This window comes from Lolium rigidum, chromosome 7 (genome assembly GCF_022539505.1).
Source record: "Lolium rigidum isolate FL_2022 chromosome 7, APGP_CSIRO_Lrig_0.1, whole genome shotgun sequence".
Classification (NCBI taxonomy): Eukaryota; Viridiplantae; Streptophyta; class Magnoliopsida; order Poales; family Poaceae; genus Lolium; species Lolium rigidum.
Genome location: NC_061514.1, coordinates 25,450,224 through 25,474,363, shown reverse-complemented (window position 1 = coordinate 25,474,363; position 24,140 = coordinate 25,450,224). Strand labels below are relative to the sequence as shown.

The 24,140-nt window shown below is 47.1% G+C and overlaps 1 protein-coding gene across 1 annotated transcript; it reads left to right on the top strand.

The window, feature by feature from the left end:
- The first annotated feature begins 7,988 nt into the window (after nucleotides 1–7,988).
- On the top strand, nucleotides 7,989–9,974 carry LOC124671054 (oxalate--CoA ligase-like). Its single transcript, XM_047207491.1, has 2 exons — nucleotides 7,989–8,195; nucleotides 8,367–9,974. The coding sequence occupies exons 1-2, from the start codon at nucleotides 7,989–7,991 to the stop codon at nucleotides 9,738–9,740; spliced, it is 1,581 nt and encodes a 526-aa protein (XP_047063447.1). The 3' UTR covers nucleotides 9,741–9,974.
- Nucleotides 9,975–24,140: the final 14,166 nt, after the last annotated feature.

The window sequence follows — 24,140 nt, the reverse complement described above, 5'->3', positions numbered from 1 at the left end:
TCTCCATCGCGACCAGTGCCCTGCCCGCAGCCCCCCGCGTCGCCATGGATGGCTGGCCCCGGTGCTCGCGCCCCTGCCGGCAGCTCCCACGCGCCGCCCCCTGCCGACAGCTCCCGCGCTCCGCCCCACCCGGCCGCCAGATCTCCCCCCGCCGCCGGCCGCCAGCCGCCAGATCTCCCCCGCCGCCGGCCGCCGGCCGCCAGCCGCCAGATCTCCCTCTCACCCGCCGCCGTGCCACACCGGCCTCTCGCCCCGCAGAGCAAAGCTCCCGCATCCGTCCACCACTAGCGTGAGCTAGCTAGCCTGATCGATTGATCAAGTAGCTAGTATTAGTACTCAATGGGAACAAACGAAATCGATTTGGTGCTTTGATTTGATTTATTGCTTCACAAACTGCGCAGTGTGGACGCTGCAGCCGTACACAACAGCTCCAAAGTTATTTCCTTTACGACTTTGATGTATTTTACTCAAAACACAATATCATCATTTTTGGACAAACTTATTTGGATTGTGTGTGGACAAACTTTTTTTTACGTGGACAAACTTATTTATTAGACACACGAATCAACAATAATACATCTTTTTATAAATATAGGGGTGTTTCAGACAATTTCATAGTTCACAGTCAGACAGCCAGTTAGGTTACCAAAGAGCTCCACTCAAAAAAGTAGCTTTCCCTGCACAGCACCTTTTCTGCACAGCACCCACAGCCAGCCGCAGCCAGCCGCAGCCAGCCACAACAAAAAGGCCCTAACTATACTTCTTTCCATCAATCAACTTATAAATAGCTTAAATTTATAGGTTGATTTTTTAATATTTTTCTAACAAAAACAAATCTAATATTTCCTAGTACAAAGATTAGATCTTATTCCAGGAATATGATTTAACAATTAGGAACTTTATTGTTTTATTACTTCCAGGGATTAAAAAATAATTTAATTCCTCAATTAACTTAAAGGTTTTAGTAGAAAACCTATTCCAGGGAATTTAAAGATAATAATCCATGAACATTAGTTTATCATCTAATTAATTACATGTCCTAATACTTCTGAGCAAACATTTGACGGCCCAAGGGCGGAACAAGGAACAAAGTTGCACAGGTAACCGTGCAAAAACATAATTTCAGATTTTTACTCTCGACTGGACATATAAATCATCTCATAATTGAAAATAGAAAAGAAAAAATATTTCCTGATACTAAGAGCACATCTTGTTCCAGGAACCTCATTGCAAAGAATTTCACGATATTATTCCAAGGAAATTATTCCCAAATCTAATTAATTACATGTTCTGGAACTTGCCTTGAGCTCCTTACTAGAGTACAGATCTGGATTATTATCTAAACTAGATTAGCAGCACACTTAACACCAAATATCATCAAATATATGAAGAAATCGTACAATTCTGCCCGGGGTTAAAATCCTGGAACATTTTTGAGATTCTGAAATCGTACAACATTAGCGTTCAGATCTTGTGAATGGACATTTGAAGGCTTCAGAGCAAAATTAGGAACACGAGTTGCCCATTTAACGGTGCTAAAACATGAGTTTTAGATATGTAGTCTGTACAAAGTAATAAATCATCTTATCATTGAACTGACAGATGGAGGAACTTAGGTTAGCTGATCAAAACTTGCAAAGCATCGATTATTTCTTATAAAGCAAAGAAGAATCCCTCGGGCCAAAAATATACATATCCATCGAACGGAATCAGAGCAGATCAACACATGATCCAAACCAAAACAAAAACAAAAATCTAGGGAGTGGCCTTGAGGTCCTTTACCGCGTCGCTTGATCCGGAGCTGAAGGGAAACTCCGTGCCGTCACCGTCGGGCCCTCGCCACCATGGGCGCCGGGCGCTGTGCCACCCAGTCCACGAGCTCCCGGAAGTGCTCCCCTGTCGCCGTCTCCGCCACTCACCGGCTATGGTCCGCATTGGCGGGCAACGAAGCATCGGCAAGGTCTCATCCAACCTTCCCGGCGAATGGCCTGCGGATGCTTTGCTGGATCGGGGAGTCACATCCCTCATGAAACCAAGCTCCGGATCCGGTGGTCTTGGTTCCCGCCGAAGAGACGCCACGCCGGCCGGAGGTAAAAGAATACATCACCGGCAAGGGATTTCTACGGAGGCGTTGGTCCTCCGGAAATAATAGCCGCAAGCCCTAAGCTACCGTTCGCCGGAGCTCGGGTAAGAGGCGACGAAGGGGAAAAGCTGGTTTTAATGTTGGGGAGGCGTGGGATGGCAGGCCATGGCGAGAATACATGGTGTTGCATTTGTTTCACATTTGACTTAGGATTCCTGTACCGACATGTACCCACACTATTCTCATAAATGCTCGCCGCGGTGACACCGTATCGTGGCCCGGCGTTAGTATAATGTGTCGGGTAGAGCGACCGGTATTCATCCGTATTCTGACTTCCTGGCTTGCGTGAGAGAAATTCGTTACTTTCGCTGCACCAATCTTGGAGCAAATCTACACGGAGGATCTATAGGGGAGTGGAGCACCCATGAGCCAAAAGTCCGCGTTAGATGCACATGATACTAGTTTATGATACTACCCACATAATGCATAGTATCATAGTGTCATTATATTTAATGTTTTGTAGAATCTCAATGCAAATATGTGTACAAGATGTGTTTGCCATTAAGTTTTCTAGTTTTACGTGCTATGATACGGTATCATATTATGATACTACTCTCATCTCTCACCTTATTAAATAGTGTGCCACATCAGATTTTTACCAACATGGCATGCATGATACTACCTATGATACTCTCATTGTGGCTAGTCTGAGTAGGAATATACGAGTGGTGGTGAATACGAGAAGGGAAAAGCGATCAAAAAAGCGGTTTCGCACCGGGCGCCGCCGCTGACGCGAGTGCGCGCAGCTACGTGCGTGGCATCAACTGAATTGGGTGGGGATTGCGCTATCGTCCGGTAGCGCAACGCCCTGCTCACGTGGTTCTGGCTGGGCAGGGCCGACGTCGCATCTGGTTGGAGGCAATCTACATTCTACCTTGCTAGATTGGCGTTCTTCGTCAGCAAAATACGAGGCTAGGACCGTATGTTGGCGTATGAAACGAGATCAAGGACCGTGTTAGATCATTTTCTGATTTCAAGGACCGTTTTAGACATGGCTACCAAGTTCGAGGACGGTGGATGCATTTTACTCCATTTTGGCGTCGCCTCCACACTCCACAGCGGCACAGCCACAAGACAGGTCGACCGCCCCACTTTCCTGACACGTATGGTATGGTATGGTACACTAGCGGGGCCGCGCGCGCCTGTCCATCTACGTGGAATGGGATGGGTCACCCCGCGTCTGGACGCCTGATCAAAGGCCACACGTACACGTACACAGTTCCTCGCATGAAGCAAGCGAGTCGCTAATTTGTCCCCAGGTTGAGCTGACGTGCAGTGCATCTTTGTTTTGTACGTGCCTTTACCTAATAGTTGTTATAATTAAGTTGGCGTCCTAGGTCAGTGCAAGGCGCACGCGCACGTCAGTGTGGGCATCGGCATCTAACTTGTTTATATTTATATTACGGTACTCCATGCCGAAAAGTCATATTGGATCTTGGGCACCAGTGCTCTTGCCAGATTAAAAAAATTTGAAAATTATACTTATGTGCTTAAAAAAATTATGTAACAAAATTCTAAAAGTACCTAATGATGTACCCCACTAACCTACAAAATCTTAATTTCAAATGTTTGGTTTTTTGACCTATACAAAAATGACAAAATCTATTTTCTTTTTGTAGATTTGAATCACTATACTCAGATCTATGCATTTGTTATTTCTGTGCAGCCTAAAATACACATTATTTTCTGTTAAAAATTTACTCGATTGTGGGATACAATACCGGCTACATCATGATTTATTTTCAGATTTTTATGAAACTTAGAAATATGATTTTTAATTTATTTTTCGAAGTGAGATCACTGGTGCTCATGTGCACCAAATCTCTATCGACTCCATGCAGACAATTGTACTTTTCTCCCTACCATAGTGCGCACTAGAAGACAAGGAAGCCTAGATACAATTACCCCGCTATCCTTTTTCCAATAAAGAAGAATGCTTTATTACCTACAAGTTTTAAATATTACATTCGGTTTCTCTGCATAGTTAAGGTGCAAAAAGCCAATCCAATTCATGAGTTACAACTAAAATAAAAACAGTAGTTGTTTATAAGTTTTTTTTTTAAATGAGGGAAATATCACCCCAGCTTCTGCATCCAAAGGATGCGCACGACTTTTTTTATTAGATTATTCACAACACAAAAGATTAAACTCGAAGCCACCTTGCTAAACCTACAGAGGAATGAAGGATGAAGGGGGTGACAATTCACCAACTCAAATCATCCAAAAACCAAATACCTTCCCAGGACGCCTATTAACAGATGAGAAGCACATCCAGTCAATCAGACTCTCAGCATACGTCAACGCACACGCCATAGAAATTGCTACCGCCGTCTTCCTCGACTCCATCTTCAAGAGGCATTGATCATGCTAGGCCTGCCATCGATGCCGCCACGGCGCCAGACAACTCCACCATCTTGCGCGTGTCCATCACACTGCATCCGTCCCGAGACACCACTGCACCATGCCACGGCAACTCGACGATGCCGACACAGCAAAAGCACACCGCTCCACCTCAGCACCACCGCCATCCATTGTCTGCTCCAAAAAACGATGCCCCAAACAGGGAGAACGGCGCTGCGTGCCGCCATCGTCCGATCCGGGAGACCCGGGTCTAGGGTTTCCCCTGGAGCAGCCCAGGCGAAGAACGCACACTGCAGAGACAATGCCTTCAAGAAGGTAACGACGAAACGCGCCGCCATCATCCGCCATGACCGAAGTCCGGACCGGCTTTCACCGGCAGCTGCGCCTGGCCATCGGGAGCTAGGCGACGGATCGCAAGATCCGCCACTGCTAGCCACACAACTAGCCGATCTCCCCCGGCGAGAGAGAAGACCACCACCGAGGTGCCACAGTCAGCGGCACCTGACGCCCGCCACCTGCCACCAGGTCGACACCGTCACCTCCATCGCCATCCAGGGCACGAGATCCGCCCCATCCCCACCCGCCCGGCGATGTCGAGGCGAGATAGGAGGAGAGGACCGCACCGCCCCCATCATCGCCAGGATTCGGGGCCGCGACGCCGCCTCCATCATCGCCCGCCCGGCGAGGCCGCGGAGGAAAGGAGGAGAGGCCACGCCGCCATGTCTAGGGCCGCCCCCATCACCGCCCGCCCGGCGAGGCCATGACGAAGACGGGATGAGAGGCCATGCCGCCATCGACCGGCAGGGAACGGGACCATCCCCGACGCGAAGGCGTGCCTCCTACCGCCGCACCAGGGAACCACACATGTATCCTCGCCGCCCCCATCACCGGCGGAGTCGCTCTGGGCCTGGCACCGCCGCAGACGCGAGTGCGCGGAGCTACGTGCGTGGCATCAGTTGTAGATTGAGCATGGCGTCTGTTAGCGCAACGCCCTGCCCACGTACGCACCTGATTCTGGCTGGGTCGCATCTGGTGGAGGCAATCAAAACATAGGAGGACATGGCATCGATCGAGGAGCTCCTTGGATTTGGCATGTTGCGTCGTCCACGGCCAGCCACAAGCCATGTCGACCGCCTCCACCGTCCCCGGTTATCCTCCAGATCGACGTATGGCACGCTAGCTAGCGGGGCCGGCGTTTCTGGCCCGCCGCGCGCGCCCGCATGTGTCCATCTACGTGGACTCATCACCTCGGGTCTGGACAGCTGACAAAGACCACACGTACAAAATTCTCTACACATGGCGTAAGCGCCTCACTAATTTGTTCCCAGCTTCAGCTGACGTCCATTGCATCTTTCTTAATATGCCTTTTCCTAGATTACTAATTAAGTTAGCATCATGCAGTAGGCCAGCGCAAGGCGCACTCGGCATCTCTGCTGAGTGCTGAGCTAGTCAACTGTCAACGTGGCCATCTGCTTACTTGTTTACAGTAACCATTTCTCGGAGTATAGTGTGCACTACAAGACAGTCATCACCCAACTTAAACATTTTCTTAAGAAAATAAATAATTTCAACGAGTTAGGGTCCGGAGTACATGTGCGTCGGTTTTTCCGGCGAGCTCAAAGTCGTGATGGCCATATAACACCGGATTCGGGCGGCGCGGGTCGCCTTCTGCATGTTAGTTTTTTTTTTTTTTTTGAAACAGGTAAGGTCCCGAAGGACCTGGAAGCTGTATTAGTCAAGCGGCAGATACAAAGTTACATTGAAGCCCCTAGTTAACCAGATAACTAAAGATAAGGGCTCAAATTTTACAAGCAGGACCCTAAACCAGAAACTGAAAAAGCGATCAGGTCCTTGGTCCTCTCCGCCGCGGATGAGCAAGCTCCAGAACCGGGCACCCGCGCCGCCACCGGGGACTAAGCCACTTGGGGCAACGCCGGCGATGATCCCTGCCATGGAGTTGATGAAGATCCTCTCAAGGAGGAAAAGCAGCCGAGGAAGAACAAAGCTTCCCGGCAAGGAGCGGCTCCAATCCCACAGATAACTCGAGCACAACATTGCCAGAGTTGATGAACTCCAGAGGTAAACACAGCTTCCAAATCGCGGGCATCGGCGTGCTCGCGACCCCTCCACCGAGCCGGAGAACCAGGATCAGCAGATCCCTCCCCTCTCTCCCGTCTGTCACCACGACCACAAGGGGAGAGAAGAGGAGCCTGCAGATCAGAGGAATCCCAAGCTCCGCAGTCGAGCTTTATTGAAGAGGTTGCTGGAGAAGTGTTGCAGCTCGCCGTCTCCGCCCGCCGGAGCTCTGCACGCTGCCACACCTCCACCACGCCGCTCCTGGAACAGCCCGTCGGTTCCAGATGCATCCACCCCAGCGGCACAAGGCCAAACTGGCACAAGGGCCAACAACTACTACTACTGTAATATACATAGGAGGGCCGGCCTCCCCTCCCCCACCATCTCCGGCCGGCGAGGCCGCCGGGAAGGGAGGGGAGAGGAGCCGGAGAGCAGAAGGCGACTCTCAACAGGGGGAGGAGGAGAGAGGGACGGGGGAAAAATGGCCTCCGTCTCCACTGTGGCCTACAGTCTGCCGGTAGCAGTACGGGCTACCAGTCTTGAAGGGAGGTGGCTTGGCCCTAGTGCTCTTCATGCACCAAGTTGATGTTGTGCTTGCTGTCAGCCTCCTTGATCAAGTCACACCGAGTTCTTCTAATCTTTTCCATCCGAGATTTATGCGAATTGGCGAATGACATCACTGGATATCTAGATCGAAAACTTTAAATTTGGATTTTCAAGGTATCGATGGAGGTGGAGAAAGTCATGGTGACTGAGACTGGAGGTCTTGAAGCTATGGCAGAGGGGTATATCGGATGCAATGAAGACAATGCCCCCAAATAATTGATATATTTATGAGCTTTGTACGGAATGATGCATTCGGAAGTTATACAATTAAGTAAATATATATTTTTTACTTATTATTGAGTTTTTTAAAAATAGCCCCACTTTATAAGTCGCACCGGCATCCCCAAATCATGGGCCCCAAATCTTGGTGACGGGGTTATCGATTACAACCCTGTTGATTACACTTGGCAAATGGCAATGAACAAGGTATGTTTATTACACTTGGCAATGAACTAGTACCACCGGTTGGTCCTAACAGGACGAGTGGCCGACAGGTGGTCGCCGTCGTGTGTGTAATAAGTTTCTTCAGTGATGATTTTTCTTGTGACAATGGCAGAAGAAGCTTCCTTTTCTGTCGATGCACATACCGAATTTTGATTTGAGTTCCGAAAATAAACTCAGTCCCCATCGCAAGTTAAGCATCTGCAAAGCAAAACCGACCCCTGGCCAGTATATAAGCCGCAACCAACACAAGCGAACGCCAGTCACCACACACGATCCGTGACACGGACGAAACGACGCCGCAGCCCAGCACGAAACCAGACCGGATCGAGCACACGTCGCCGGCGGCCTAACCCCGCAGATGGAGGAGGAGACCCTGACGCTCACGGCCCTGCTCAAGGCGGCCGCCGCCGCCCACCCGTCGCGCCGCGCGATCGCCGTCCATGGCAAGATCGACCTCACGCACAACGACCTCGATGCCCTCGTCGACGCCGCCGCCGCGCGCCTCCACGGCGCCGGGGTCCGGCCGGGCCAAACCGTCGCGCTCTGCTTCCCCAACACCGTCGAGGTAACCATCCCCACCCATCCTTCCTTGTTTTCTCCGATTCAACAGTCGTTCGAGAGAATAAAACATTAAGAACCTGGATCAAACAGTCGCCCCAATCAAAAGATGGATTCTTTTCTCTGGTATTCGTGATAACTCTTGTCTGACCGCCGGTGATCGTGCTCTGATTTGCAGCTGGTGATCACGTTCCTGGCGGTGATCCGCGCGCGGGCCGTGGCGGCGCCGCTGAACCCGGCGTACACGCAGGAGGAGTTCGAGTTCTACCTCTCCGACTCGGAGGCGCGGCTCCTCGTGACCAACGCCGAGGGCAACGCCGCCGCGCAGGCGGCCGCGGCCAAGCTGGGCCTCGTCCACGCCGCCACCACCACCCTCGTCTCCTCCGCCGGCCCGCTCCACCTCGCCGGCCTCCCGGACGCCAACCAAGAAAACGGCGCCGCCGCCGCCGAGCAAGAAAACGATCCGTCGGACGTGGCGCTGTTCCTGCACACGTCCGGCACGACGAGCCGGCCGAAGGGGGTGCCGCTGACGCAGCGCAACCTGGCGGCGTCGGTGCAGAACATCCGCGCGGCGTACCGGTTCGTGGAGACGGACGCGACGGTGGTGACGCTGCCGCTGTTCCACGTGCACGGGCTGATGTGCGCGCTGCTGTCGTCGCTGGCGTCCGGCGCGGCGGTGACGCTGCCCGCGGGCGGGCGGTTCTCGGCGTCGACGTTCTGGGCCGACATGCGGGCGGCGGGGGCGACGTGGTACACGGCGGTGCCGACCATCCACCAGATCATCCTCGACCGGCACGCGTCGAAACCCGAGGGGCACCCGGTGTTGCGGTTCGTGCGCAGCTGCAGCGCGTCGCTGGCGCCGGTGATTTTGGAGAGGTTGGAGGCGGCGTTCGGGGCGCCGGTGCTGGAGGCGTACGCGATGACGGAGGCGTCGCACATGATGACGTCGAACCCGCTGCCGGAGGACGGGGCGCGGAAGCCGGGGTCGGTGGGGCGGCCGGCGGGGAAGATGGAGCTGGCGGTGCTGGACGAGCAGGGGAAGGAGGTGGCGGCGGGGAGCCCCGGGGAGGTGTGCGTGCGGGGCGCGAACGTGACGGCGGGGTACAAGGGGAACCCGGCGGCGAACGCGGAGGCGTTCGCGCACGGGTGGTTCCACACGGGCGACATCGGCGTGCGGGACGCGGAGGACGGGTTCGTGCGGCTGGTGGGGCGGATCAAGGAGCTGGTGAACCGCGGCGGCGAGAAGATCTCGCCCATCGAGGTGGACTCGGTGCTGCTGTCGCACCCGGACGTGGCGCAGGCGGTGGCGTTCGGGGTGCCCGACGAGAAGTACGGCGAGGAGATCCACTGCGCGGTGATCCCGCAGGACGGGGTGAGCATGGGGGAGGAGGAGGTGGTGGCGTTCTGTAGGCGGAACCTGGCGGCGTTCAAGGTGCCCAAGAAGGTGTACATCGCCGACGACCTGCCCAAGACGGCCACCGGCAAGATCCAGCGGCGCATCGTGTCGCAGCACTTCTTCGTGCCGCCGGCAGCCGCCGCCACCAAGGCATAGAGGTGTAGTGGACGAATGATCTTGTTTCTTGTTCTTGTTTGTTTGCACGACGACGAGGAGATGAGATTGCGCGCCACATTGGAAGTCGTGAAACGAATAATCAAACTGTGCTAGTAGTGACTATTCTTTTGAAAAGGAAAACCCGTGTGATCACACACGCGAAGAAGCACTGACCAGCTCTTCTTTTTCTGGTGGCTTTTAGTTATTTTACTGTTGAAAGAAAAAGGTTTGTTAGGCAGGGCTTTTGTCTGTGTCAATTGTCCAGCGTGGTGTGCTGTGGCATATTCTGGAACTCACGTACCGACGTGGTTGCTTTGGTAGTTACTGTCGTCACTTTCGATGAAACGTAGGCCGTGGCGACGGCGACATTTCCTGGGACAGCTACACTAGCCAACAATTCCATCCGAATACAAAGGTGTGGGCGGTGGGCACCGAGGCCTGTAGGTTATTCTTCCAGATACGGGAGCCAGCAGCGCCGTTGTGCTCGCCTACCGCAATGATTTGGGCCCTCTTGCGTCCCAAGTTTTATTTATTTATCCAAAATTCCACTTATCTATCTCTATTTCCATGAAACAAATCAAATATAACCAAGAAAATATGAATATCTACGGATTGTAACCTGAAACAAATATATAATGAAAATATATTTCACATTGAATATACTAAAATTGACTTGGTGTCGTAGATTTTTATATTTTTGTCAACACCGGCTATCATTTTTGGGGCAGCTTTGTACCGGCGTTGACAACCATTCCCTCCGTTCCCGTTAACCAGTCCTAAAAATTTAGTAAAAACTCAAAACCTTCTAGGACCACCTAGTGATAAAACATGAGCACGGGTCTGAAAACTCGCCACTCCGTTCAAATTCAAAACACATTATTTTCAAAAAATTCTCATTTTCAAAAATTCCACAAAATTCCAGTTCTTAAAATATAAAAAATCTGATTTTTTTTAGATTTGTATATACGTTCAAGAATTCATAATTTAATAAATTCGAATTTAAGAATTGTTCATAGTTTCTTCAATATTCAAGTTAAATATAATTAAATTTTGAAAAAGGTTTGGACATTTATCTTAAAACCAAGCAGGTTGATATGTAAGCAAAAAAAAAAAACAAGACAAAATCGAACCGTCATGGCCCTGGCCCAAAGCTAACAAGGAGTGCGCAGGGCGCCAACCTAGTGGGCATACCTCCGTGATCGCCTCTACCCTCTGTTAATAAAAGAACCAGGGCCGGTCCATAGATTTCAGGGGCTCTAGGGCGAAACGACACTAAATACCCCTTTTCATAGTGTAGGGGTGAAAGATCGAGATGTCGCCTAGAGGGGGGGGGTGAATAGGCAATTACAAACTCTTGCGGATTTGTCTTGTATGAATGCGGAATTAAACTATCGTTTAGTTTACAAGCACAAACCCTAAATATGCTAAGCTCAACTAAGTGTGACAATAGCAACTAGAGCTAAGCAAGATAGGCACAAGATATATGTAGCACAAGTGATAGCAAGATATATGTACTTCAAGCACGATGGCTATCACAAGGAAAGAGAGCTCGGGTATAGAAATAACCGAGGCACGCGGAGACGAGGATGTATTCCCGTGTTCCCTTGCTTTGCAACAAGGTACGTCACGTTTGGAGGAGTGGAGGTCCCACGAAGGATTCCCCGCGCCACGAAGGCTCACCCTATTCTCCGAACCACACCCACGAAGGATAATGGCCCTTTCCTTATGGTTAGCTTTTCCTCCGCTCCGGAGATGGCAAGCTCCACAACCACTTCACAAGCTCCACGAAGGAGAAGCCCGGGCCTCTTCACAATCTTCTTGAAGAGATCACCGGAGCACCAATCACCAAGCCAACTAGGAGGTCACCCTCCAAGAGTAACAAGCTCACGGTCTCTCACTCGAACAAATCGTGGTGGAGAGCTCAACACTATGCAATGATGCAAAGCAAGAACACCGGAGGTGTTCAAGTCCTTCACACTCAAATCCCACCAAAGCAACGAATGCTAGGATGAGATTGGAGAGGAAGAACAAGGGGGAAAGTCAACCAAAGACTCCAAGATCTAGATCCCAAGAGATTCCCTCACTTAGAGAAGAAACGGTTTGGTGGAAGTGTAGATCTAGATCTCCTCTCTCAAATCCTCAAATATGAGCAAGAATGGTTGGAGGAATCAAGGGGAGAGCAAGTTCTTCAAATAGCAACAATGGAGGTGAGAGAATGGGAAGAACTAGTTGCTCAAGGTGGAAGAAGGGTCTATTTATAGCATGGGAGAAAAATATAACCGTTGGGGAAAAACCAAGTGAAAATCGCACAAAAAACGGCCCAAAACGTGCCCCGGCCGGCGGCCCAGCCGGTTGACCGGAGCTGTGGCCGGCCAGGCCGGTCTGGGGTCCGGCCCAGCCGGACCAGCAGCTGGGCGAGGCCCGCAGCGCGCATGGGCGGCGGATAAGGCTGCGGCGCGCGGTCCGGAGAGGAATCCGGCCGGGCCGGGGAGGCGACCGGGCGGCCCGGTAGCAACCGGCACTTGGGCCGGAGCAAACCGGCAGGCCCACTGGTTCCCGCCCCGGATGGCACAAGCGGCCAGGCCGGAAACGGCCGGGTGGGCCGGCGCTCGGCCCGGCAGGCCGGGCGGTCGGCCGGCAGCTCCTCCTCCTTTTTTCCTTTTTCTTTTCTTTTTATTCTTTTCTCTTTTTCCCTTTTTTCTTTAATAACAAATGCTCCCGAACTCCGATTCGAATGAAACCAATTTTGTTTGGAAGATAACAACGAATGCTATCTAATAGAAAGTGAAAACCCAAGAATCTGTAGGAGGGGATTTTATCATGAATATAAAAGGTAGAACCTTATATCATGAATAACCTGTAAAATCACCCAACCTCGAAAACGCAATAGAAGATGCATGTGAACTCCGTTTTCGATGAACTTGGGCTTGTTGTAAAGCTAGCAACAAGCTCAAGAACCTCACACCGAGAAATACCAAGAAGCAATAAGAATATGCAACGCATGCAAGGATTGAGCTCCCTAAGACGATGTGAACAAGTTACCCAACCGAAAGCCCCTCTTAATAGTGCGGCTATCTATCCTATAATCCGGTCTCCCAACATCCACCTTGAGACCGGTAAAAGGAAAACCTAGCAAGGCCATACCTTTGCCTTGCGCATCCCGCTTGATCTTGATGATAACTCTTCAAGCTTCACTCAAGCCGGAATGCCTCACTTGATCATTGTCGCTTCGTGTATACTCACAAATGCTCCCCCATACACCATGATGGGAAAGCTCCATTGATGCACATCTTCATATGTCCATTATCACCAAATGGACGGCAAGCTTCAAGCATGTGATCCACTCAAGATGCTCATCTTGAACTTGCCCAACTCAACCTTGTATCTTCTCATACTCACAAGAGATAGAGCATGGATAATATTGAGTTCCACATAAGAACTCCATCTTCATTTCTTCTTCTTGATCATATCACATATATATATCTTCATACCGATGATCAATACACAAGGTATATCTTTATCTTCATGGCATCCATACTTGAATCCAACACATGGAGAGCAAGTAGTACCTATGGAATATTCCTTCATATAAACTCAATGAAAACATTAGTCCATAGGGGTTGTCATTGATTACCAAAACCACACATAGGGGCAATATACCCTTACAATCTCCCCCATTTTGGTAATTGATGACAACCACAATAAGAGGGTTTATATAATGAATATTAGTGACAAGTACGCAACTTATCCGAGAATAAGTTGTATACAAGAGGTTGTATTTGATATGGTCAAGTAACACAAAGCAACTAGTCCATATCAAAACCGGCTCTACTCACACAACTACAACAAATGCAAGAGATGTGAGTAGAACCAATATATATATAGTGAAAACTCCCCCACAATGTATGCACGTGTGATGAACATGAATTCATTGCATACATTGTCAAGATTAACCTTTGGGACAATTTCCACTATATATATAACCATGCAAGACATATAAATATGGAATGCATGAGCGGCAAAACACTTAAGCACAAACCAAACTTAAGTATAAAACCATTCCCTTAAACCCTCTAAACTTCTCCCCCATTGGCATCGATTGTCAAAATGGGTGAAAAATTTAGAAGGCCAATATAATGTGAGTTCCTCCCCAAAGTGTGCACTTCTCATAATTTGAGTGGAATCAAGTGCACATATCCAATGATGAATACTTGAAGGAAATCAAACTATATTGAGGATCAAAGATTGCATAAAGATAACATGGTGAAGTGAGCTTCAACAAGTAAAGCAAGCAATCAAAGATCCAATTGGACAAACAAAGATATCATGATAAGAGAGATATAGTGCTCCTAGAAATAAGAAAGCTCCCCAAGGTTCGTGCACAATTTATAATGTTTGCATTTGAATATAATATGCACAAACATGGAATTCTCACTCCCTATATATATCATTTAGAACACAACTAAGATAAAGAGAATATGCTTATCAAGAACAACTTTAGTCCAACAATCACGAGATATGAGTGCATGAAGAAAAACAAGGAGACCAAGCACTCATAAATCTTCTTTACCAACACCACTAAAAACAAAAGAGTAAAAGATGGTTGGCAAAGAACAAGGATATCAAGATGATGGATTAACGCTCTTATGTATATAAGTTTCTAAAGTGGACATAGTGATCCATAAAGAAACATGCACACACAAGAGGTTAACAAAATAAATAAGACAAAGATATCCAAGATGAAATCATGAAATATACCAAGAATGTTTGCTTAAAAAGCATATATAGCCTATGGCTTGATGCTATATGAGAGTGCATGAATAAGATACTTGTTACCGAGATAGCAATGGCTTGATGTAATAGATAAGAGTTCATCGATCATCCTAGCTTGACTCCAATTCTCATATGGTGATAACACCTTCCTTATAGATGAGACAAGCCTCCATTGCATCTCCAATGTACCTAATACATCATTCAAGTACATCTTGGCCCCCAAACTTATTGGGTCCAACATGGTTAGACAAACCACAATATATAGGACACACTCCATATAGATATGTGCATATTTAGATGAAATTTGAATTTTATGCACATCTTAGCCATTTAGGATTTGATGGAGTATACCCTATATAATGGATCAAACAAAGCAAGCATGCTACAAATATAAACAAATTACATATAAGCATGCACCAAAACTTTTAAAGATCCAATAAAGATATACTTTGGACAAAACACCAAATGAATCAAATAAGGCATAAAGGTGTAACCAAACAAATTTGTTGTCCAAATTATATCAAAGACGCAAATCACAAAAGATTTGATCAACAAAGTTCAACAAATGAACTAAGAAGAAACCATTGAGCATAAAGGATGAAATAAAGCAAACATGCTCAAGGATATATCTCATTCAAGCAAATAGAATATGTAAGAAGGAATGAGATAGCAAACTCCCCAAAAGAGCAAGGTTCAAACAAAATAAACCAAACCCTATACACTTTTCACAATGGCACAATGTACCGTAAGGAAAAGGTTTGTCTTCCAAAACAAACACTTGATATGAATCAAAAGAATTTATCAAAAGATTTTTCAAAGGGACAAGGAAGACACATGGGAGCAACAAAGATTTGTTGGAAATAAAATAAGGCAATAATAAACAATCCAAGGTGAAGATGATCCATGAATTCAACCACATACAAGGTTATCAATTGTCAAAGACAATGAATATATTGGACATAATTTTCGGTGGTGAATTGACAATGATAGTAATGATCAACTTCACAAATAAAGGCATAGGATAAATATATATAATTAAGCACTATGCACGGATGAAGATTCTTGATGGCTTCAATTAGTCAAACAATCACGCACGGCAATGATTAGAATAACTTGAAGCAAACGGTGTCCCAAATAAGATATAGAGATATGTATTTGAGGAAAACCGTACCAAGAATTTCTTACTCAAACAAGAACCAAAAGATGAGCAATAAAAGCTTTTCAATAGAAGTGGAGCTTGTTTGAGCAAACATGCCACCTAGGAGCAAGATAATTAAGAGCATCAACTCTAAGTGGCATAACCTCATATGTTCACATTTTCTAGGCTTGTGATATGTACAAAACATATTACTCCCCCATAATGTGATAAAACATTTCTTCTAAATAAGAGGCAATAAAATTCGACTAGAGATGATTAATGGACATTAGAATTTGAATTTCTCATGAGTATGACACACCACATAGTGACTAGATAATCTTGCAATATCAATACTAAGTGGTGGTATCCATGTACACATATTTTAAAGAAAGAGAGATGCACAAAGCATATCACTCCCCCAAAACGGGATGTTCCATTAATCACTTCAAAGAGAGCCAATAAGATATCATCAAGATGCATTAGGCTCACAACAATACACAAGTATATGATGAGTCAAACAAACATACTTGAATACACAAGATAGGTAAGTAAGACACAACACATACACACAAATATTTGGTACAAAACCAAACATGCAAAGGGGCAAGTAACTTACAATAAATATGATGAGTTGAAGTATAAGTTACCGCAAGGAGGAACATTGGATATAAGTTATAGATGATAATCCATACGACTTGGCTTGGTAAAAATATAATATATGAAGATCCCTTAATTCTTCATGAAGTAGCCAAGTCTCCAATGCCCTCCACCTACACCTATTGATCAAATTTGAGCTTGTTGGTCCCCAACCAAGTTGGGTCCTAAGAGGTTAGTCACAATAGGCTTGGCAACCCAAATGGTTCTTTTCTTGAAACCACTTTGAGTTCCAACAAACTTGGCAAACACATTGCCATTCTTATCCTTCCCTAGAGAATAATCATCATCAACAATTATAGGGTTAGATAAGGTACCACCTAAGCAAGAAGAAGCAAAGTGCCCCTTCTCACGGCATAAGTAGCAAGTGTTCCCCTTTCTCTTCTTTATTGATTTCTTCTCTTGGGGAACAATATCTTGATTCTTCTTGGGAAGTGGCCTATCTTCAACTTGAGGTCGAGCATGAGCTTGACCTTGACCTTGTGGCCGTTTCCCTTGTTGTTTCTCACTCAAGTGCTTCTTATTCTTCAATGGGCATGATCTAACATGATGCCCTTCAACCTTGCACTTGAAGCAAACCAACTTGGCCGGATCCTTGACTTTGTCTTGGCCCTTCTTCTTGTTGCTCTTGCTCTTGGACTTGTTCTTGTTATTGGAGTTGAATCCAAGTCCACTCTTGTCATTGGGAGATTGTTGCACACTTAGCATCTTGTCAAGTGCGGATTTCCCTTCATGACGCTTTTCCAAGTTTTTCTTCAAAGAAAGGACTTGGGCCTCGAGCTCTTTTATTTCCTCTACAAGGTTAGTAGAAATACAAGTACTAGAGGAAGTAGAAGCTTCATTATTAGAGCAACAAGGCAAGGCAAGTAATCCAACACAAGGTGTATCACTAGTTTGACTAGATGGATTACAAGGACTAGCACATGGCAATATAGCATTTGTAGTAGAGATTGTGCTAATGTCCATATGAGGCTCACAAGATGTTACCTTAGTGATACTTGCCTCATGAGCTAACTTTAGCCCATCATAGGAAATTAGAAGATCATCATGAGAGCTTGAGAGCTTTTTATGACTTTCTTCCAATTCCCTATAATTGCTAGTTAGCAACTCGAGTTGAGCCCTTAGCTCAACATTCTCCTCTAAGGTAGATGCTTCACAAGAATTAGAGTTAGTAGCACAAGCATCAACAATAGTTTTCTCATTTTCATGCATATAGGATTCCATTTCTTGCTTAAGACCATGAGTTATGCACCTTTCGTCTTTCAGCTCTTGTCTAAGGAGATTGAATCTCCGTTGCTCATTTTCAATATGAGATTCCAACTCCTCAATGGACTCATTTTTTTCTTTGAGTGCGTCCATCAAGTAATCGAATTTGACAAGAGCATTACCACGAAGAGTGCATCTAACATTAAAGAGTTCCTTAAGCCTAGCAACTTCTTCTTGTTCATCATCATCACTCTCATCATTAGAAGATGTGTTGGGATTCAAGGTAGGAGTTACCTTTGGTCCCTTTGCCATAAGGCACATGTGCATACCAGAGGATGACGATGAAGATGTTTCGGAATCTTCATTCATGAGAGTCTTATGCCTCATATATTGTTCAATTTCCTCTACATTGTTAGACAACAAGCAACTAGAGGGAATAGAAGCATTTTGTTCATGGCAAGAAGACAAAGTAAGCATATCATCATGGGATTTATGCAAGCAATTCACACATGATATGCAAGGACTATCAACACAAGCATGTAGATTGTTTTTAGTGCTATATGTGTTCAAGTCCAAAGAAGAAACAATGCAATGGGATATAGATGAAGAATCATCACTATTGAGCGCAATATCATCATTGCAATTTTCCTCACCACTTACCATATCATTACCTCGTGTCTTTCTACACGTTGGTGAAGTGGAAGAAGATGAGAACTCATCATGGCCGGAGGTGGAAGCAACTTGGAGCTCTTCATGATGTGAAGGGGAAGAGAGCTCCTCGGAGTCACCACCGACCAATTTAGAAGTGGATCCACCAAACATTTCCTTGAGCTTGATCCACATCTCATGAGACGATTTTCGCTTTATTTTTATCAAGAACCTATGAAAATCTGGTCTCAAAGAGAATACAAGCTCATTAGATACTTGAGCTTCAAGATGTAAGTTTTTCTCATCCTCTAAAGATAGATTTTGAGAATCCATCGGAGGAGAAAAACCGACATCTAGAAATTGCTCTATATGTGGACACAAGGTCCGAAGCTTACAAAGCAAGCAATTTCGCCACAAATGATAATTTGTGCCAACAAAGATAATTGTGTCATTGTGCACTATACTAGCCGACATCTTTACTCTCAAGGCGGTGAAGCCTTAAACAAGGAGAGACCTTGCTCTGATACCAATTGAAAGATCGAGATGTCGCCTAGAGGGGGGGGTGAATAGGCAATTACAAACTCTTGCGGATTTGTCTTGTATGAATGCGGAATTAAACTATCGTTTAGTTTACAAGCACAAACCCTAAATATGCTAAGCTCAACTAAGTGTGACAATAGCAACTAGAGCTAAGCAAGATAGGCACAAGATATATGTAGCACAAGTGATAGCAAGATATATGTACTTCAAGCACGATGGCTATCACAAGGAAAGAGAGCTCGGGTATAGAAATAACCGAGGCACGCGGAGACGAGGATGTATTCCCGTGTTCCCTTGCTTTGCAACAAGGTACGTCACGTTTGGAGGAGTGGAGGTCCCACGAAGGATTCCCCGCGCCACGAAGGCTCACCCTATTCTCCGAACCACACCCACGAAGGATAATGGCCCTTTCCTTATGGTTAGCTTTTCCTCCGCTCCGGAGATGGCAAGCTCCACAACCACTTCACAAGCTCCACGAAGGAGAAGCCCGGGCCTCTTCACAATCTTCTTGAAGAGATCACCGGAGCACCAATCACCAAGCCAACTAGGAGGTCACCCTCCAAGAGTAACAAGCTCACGGTCTCTCACTCGAACAAATCGTGGTGGAGAGCTCAACACTATGCAATGATGCAAAGCAAGAACACCGGAGGTGTTCAAGTCCTTCACACTCAAATCCCACCAAAGCAACGAATGCTAGGATGAGATTGGAGAGGAAGAACAAGGGGGAAAGTCAACCAAAGACTCCAAGATCTAGATCCCAAGAGATTCCCTCACTTAGAGAAGAAACGGTTTGGTGGAAGTGTAGATCTAGATCTCCTCTCTCAAATCCTCAAATATGAGCAAGAATGGTTGGAGGAATCAAGGGGGAGAGCAAGTTCTTCAAATAGCAACAATGGAGGTGAGAGAATGGGAAGAACTAGTTGCTCAAGGTGGAAGAAGGGTCTATTTATAGCATGGGAGAAAAATATAACCGTTGGGGAAAAACCAAGTGAAAATCGCACAAAAAACGGCCCAAAAACGTGCCCCAGCCGGCGGCCCAGCCGGTTGACCGGAGCTGTGGCCGGCCAGGCCGGTCTGGGGTCCGGCCCAGCCGGACCAGCAGCTGGGCGAGGCCCGCAGCGCGCATGGGCGGCGGATAAGGCTGCGGCGCGCGGTCCGGAGAGGAATCCGGCCGGGCCGGGGAGGCGACCGGGCGGCCCGGTAGCAACCGGCACTTGGGCCGGAGCAAACCGGCAGGCCCACTGGTTCCCGCCCCGGATGGCACAAGCGGCCAGGCCGGAAACGACCGGGTGGGCCGGCGCTCGGCCCGGCAGGCCGGGCGGTCGGCCGGCAGCTCCTCCTCCTTTTTTCCTTTTTCTTTTCTTTTTATTCTTTTCTCTTTTTCCCTTTTTTCTTTAATAACAAATGCTCCCGAACTCCGATTCGAATGAAACCAATTTTGTTTGGAAGATAACAACGAATGCTATCTAATAGAAAGTGAAAACCCAAGAATCTGTAGGAGGGGATTTTATCATGAATATAAAAGGTAGAACCTTATATCATGAATAACCGGTAAAATCACCCAACCTCGAAAACGCAATAGAAGATGCATGTGAACTCCGTTTTCGATGAACTTGGGCTTGTTGTAAAGCTAGCAACAAGCTCAAGAACCTCACACCGAGAAATACCAAGAAGCAATAAGAATATGCAACGCATGCAAGGATTGAGCTCCCTAAGACGATGTGAACAAGTTACCCAACCGAAAGCCCCTCTTAATAGTGCGGCTATCTATCCTATAATCCGGTCTCCCAACATCCACCTTGAGACCGGTAAAAGGAAAACCTAGCAAGGCCATACCTTTGCCTTGCGCATCCCGCTTGATCTTGATGATAACTCTTCAAGCTTCACTCAAGCCGGAATGCCTCACTTGATCATTGTCGCTTCGTGTATACTCACAAATGCTCCCCCATACACCATGATGGGAAAGCTCCATTGATGCACATCTTCATATGTCCATTATCACCAAATGGACGGCAAGCTTCAAGCATGTGATCCACTCAAGATGCTCATCTTGAACTTGCCCAACTCAACCTTGTATCTTCTCATACTCACAAGAGATAGAGCATGGATAATATTGAGTTCCACATAAGAACTCCATCTTCATTTCTTCTTCTTGATCATATCACATATATATATCTTCATACCGATGATCAATACACAAGGTATATCTTTATCTTCATGGCATCCATACTTGAATCCAACACATGGAGAGCAAGTAGTACCTATGGAATATTCCTTCATATAAACTCAATGAAAACATTAGTCCATAGGGGTTGTCATTGATTACCAAAACCACACATAGGGGCAATATACCCTTACAAGGGGGCCATGGCCCCCTACTCTGAAAAATTCTTTAAAGATATTCATTTATGTTAAATTTATATATCTACTTTAAGCATGACTAGGTCCCTTAACAATCTCACTCAAGCTTCACCAATTTGTCACACACAAAAAAATTAAAAAAAATATTATTCAGCGAGCTCGGTGGCCGCACGCTACATCGTCGGCTACGAGTGGGAGATGGGCAAAGAAGACACGGGCAGGCCCGAGGTGGAGAGGTCTCGCCGCCGTACGGAGATGATCACGCGCAACTGCAGGGACGGGCGGCGCTCCACGGGCAGAGACCGTGACCACGACGGGGATGGCGGCGGACGCGGCGGGCAGGGGCGCCATGGGCGCTCTGGCCGCGTCTACGCTTACCCGGTGCGTGGGGTGCCGGACTCTTCCTCGCGCAACGACAGAAGGCGCAGGGCGGGCGGCCCTATCAGGCATCGCGCGAGGCCAGGCAGGGCGCCCAGGCAGATGGTGCCCTGTCTGGAGGTCGCTGCTCTGTTCCTGGCCGTGGCCGACACGGGTCCGAGGGATGGGCCGGCTTCGCCTGCGAATGTTGCCCCGTCACTGCTTGCGTCGCTGGATGCTGTGGGCGACGACGTGTTGCTGGGGCATCAGGGGCAGCTGTCTGTTGCTTCCCCTACCCCTGGCCAGGACTAGAAGCTGCTTCTTCCGGTGGACGGTGCCGGGAATGAAGCCAGGCCCGAGGAGGGCGCAGATTGCGAGCTGGCAGTGTTCATCGCCATGATCACCGCCAAGATCTGCGACACCGTGGGCATCGCCAAGGGCCCCGACGTGGGGATCAGGGACGGTCCATAGATTTCGGGCGCCCTGGGGCAAAACGACACCAAAGACCCCTTTTCATAGTGGCTAAGCTTTTCTAGGGTAGGGGGCCATGGCCCCCCCTACTCTAAAAAATTCCTTAAAGATATTCATTTCTGTTAAATTTATATATCTTACTACTTTAAGCATGATTAGTTTTCTAGGCCCCTTAACAATCTCACTCAAGCTTCACCACTTTGTCACACACAAAAAAACTAAAAAAAATTATTATTCAGCAAGATAAATATTAGGGTAATGCAATAACAAATTAAATAATATTTACATTTGAAAGATCCATGGTCTTAAGAGTATTGCAGATGATGTTTGAAACTATATATTTATGTTGATCGCAAGAACTATATACCATGATTATTATTTCTACCAATAACTACTTGTATACATGTGTATTGTTTGCGAGAAATAGAAATAATCAGGGAAAAAATTATGAGGATCCGTGTTGTTCTGCACATTAGAGAATGTCGGAGTATAGGCACGTTAAGCTACAACTTCAACCTTCTATATTTTCTAAAATTATTCCAAACTCTATTGCCTAAAGAGTATAAATATAGACTAGGCCCCTAATGAAAAGAACGTTGGAGATTTATTTAGATCTAGATATATCTAAACATTAAAAGAGTATTTTATATAAACTTGTGACATCCTAGCAATATTATTGCTAATCTCACGTGAAGGTGGAAAAAAGAAAATTCTATCAAGTCTGGTCTATCTAGTCTAGATAGATAGATGAAGACCACGGGGTTCACCTTGGAACGCATCGATTCTACTGGCTCCGGTAGGTACCGGAGTGGGTGACGTCAACCATGTACTGGTCTAGTTTCTAAAAATTTGTGAAACATGCAACTTGTGAAAAATTGTTTACTGCTAAAAGTATGTTTCATATAGGTTTCTCACGTGTTTCTGAAACTTGTGAAACCTTTCAGCTGTTTAAATCTGTTTCAGCTTTGTAAAAAAAAAGGTACATGTAGTCTCAACAACTTAAAGCATAATGAGTGGTGGATATCAGTCCGACGCGTAGAGTTGCGTGTAAAAAAAAGAGTTTTCGGTGCATCTTGCTGGAAGGGTGTGTTCGGACAGGCGGGAACCGGGGACGAGCGATGCACGCAGGTGTAGCTAGCTAGCCCGGTCGATCGACGTCGTTGACGACGTGGAGAAGCTTGGCCCGATTTTTCCTTGACCCAGACGCGCCGTCGCTCCGGTTCCGGTAGGTATGTAGGAAGCGGCCTCCACCAGATGCACCTTCGCTCCCGGCAATACTCGGCTCGCGTCAAGCTTCAGATTACGTCTTTCACTAGTTAGTTAGACAGTTAGTAGTAGATGGGACGGTGCAAGCGACAGATTACGTCTGCAAGTGTAGAGATGTCGTCGTCTCACCTCGCGTTCGCTTTCTGTTGGTCGACGTGCCACCTCGCAGACGTGCTGCTCTCCTGTGGTGCTTGGATGATCAGGCGGCGACGCCACTAATTTTGGCTTATCCTGTTACTCTAGTCTCTAGACTCTAGCCTAGAGCGAAAAGTACAGCCAACGAATTAAACATCAGCCTCCTGTATTTGTTCTCATGCAAGAAGATGGAACGAAGCCGCGCGTCAAAAAAGGCTGGACAAAATGCATATGCCAGGCCAGAGCTCCCGGAGGATCTCCACCACCCGAACGACGGAGAGTCGAACACGCGAGAGAACCCTAAAATGGTATCTTCAAGAAGATCACGACGCAACAACGCAACCACCACCTGATCCCGGAATCTTAGGTTTTCACCTGGAGTACGTGAAAAGACGAGCACCGTCACAGCGATGCCCTGAAGAAGGGAACTACCCTATTTCATCCGCAATAGTGTCTTCGCGCTATTTTTCCCAACCTATTAGCCCAAGGGCCCGAGTATTCCTCTTTAAGAAAAGACTAGGAAAAGTGCCCGTGCGTTGCACCGGACTTGTGAGAAACAAATATTCAAACGCTCTCATAAACCTTTCAAGTTGACATTTCTCCAAGTTAGGCATCCCTTAATTGGTTAATCCCGATCGTGCTCTTTGATTAACTCACACCATACACTTAATTGATCAATAAGGGTGGCTAGCTAGTAGGAGAGCCTTTTTCTCTCTTACAGAATTGGAGAAGGCAGTATTTACAATCTCATAATCCAATCCACCTCCATATATTCCGTGGTAGTAAACCTTATGACAACAATCCAACAAGCAAAGTGCACATCTGGTAAACAAGAAAGACGCAAGTTTGTA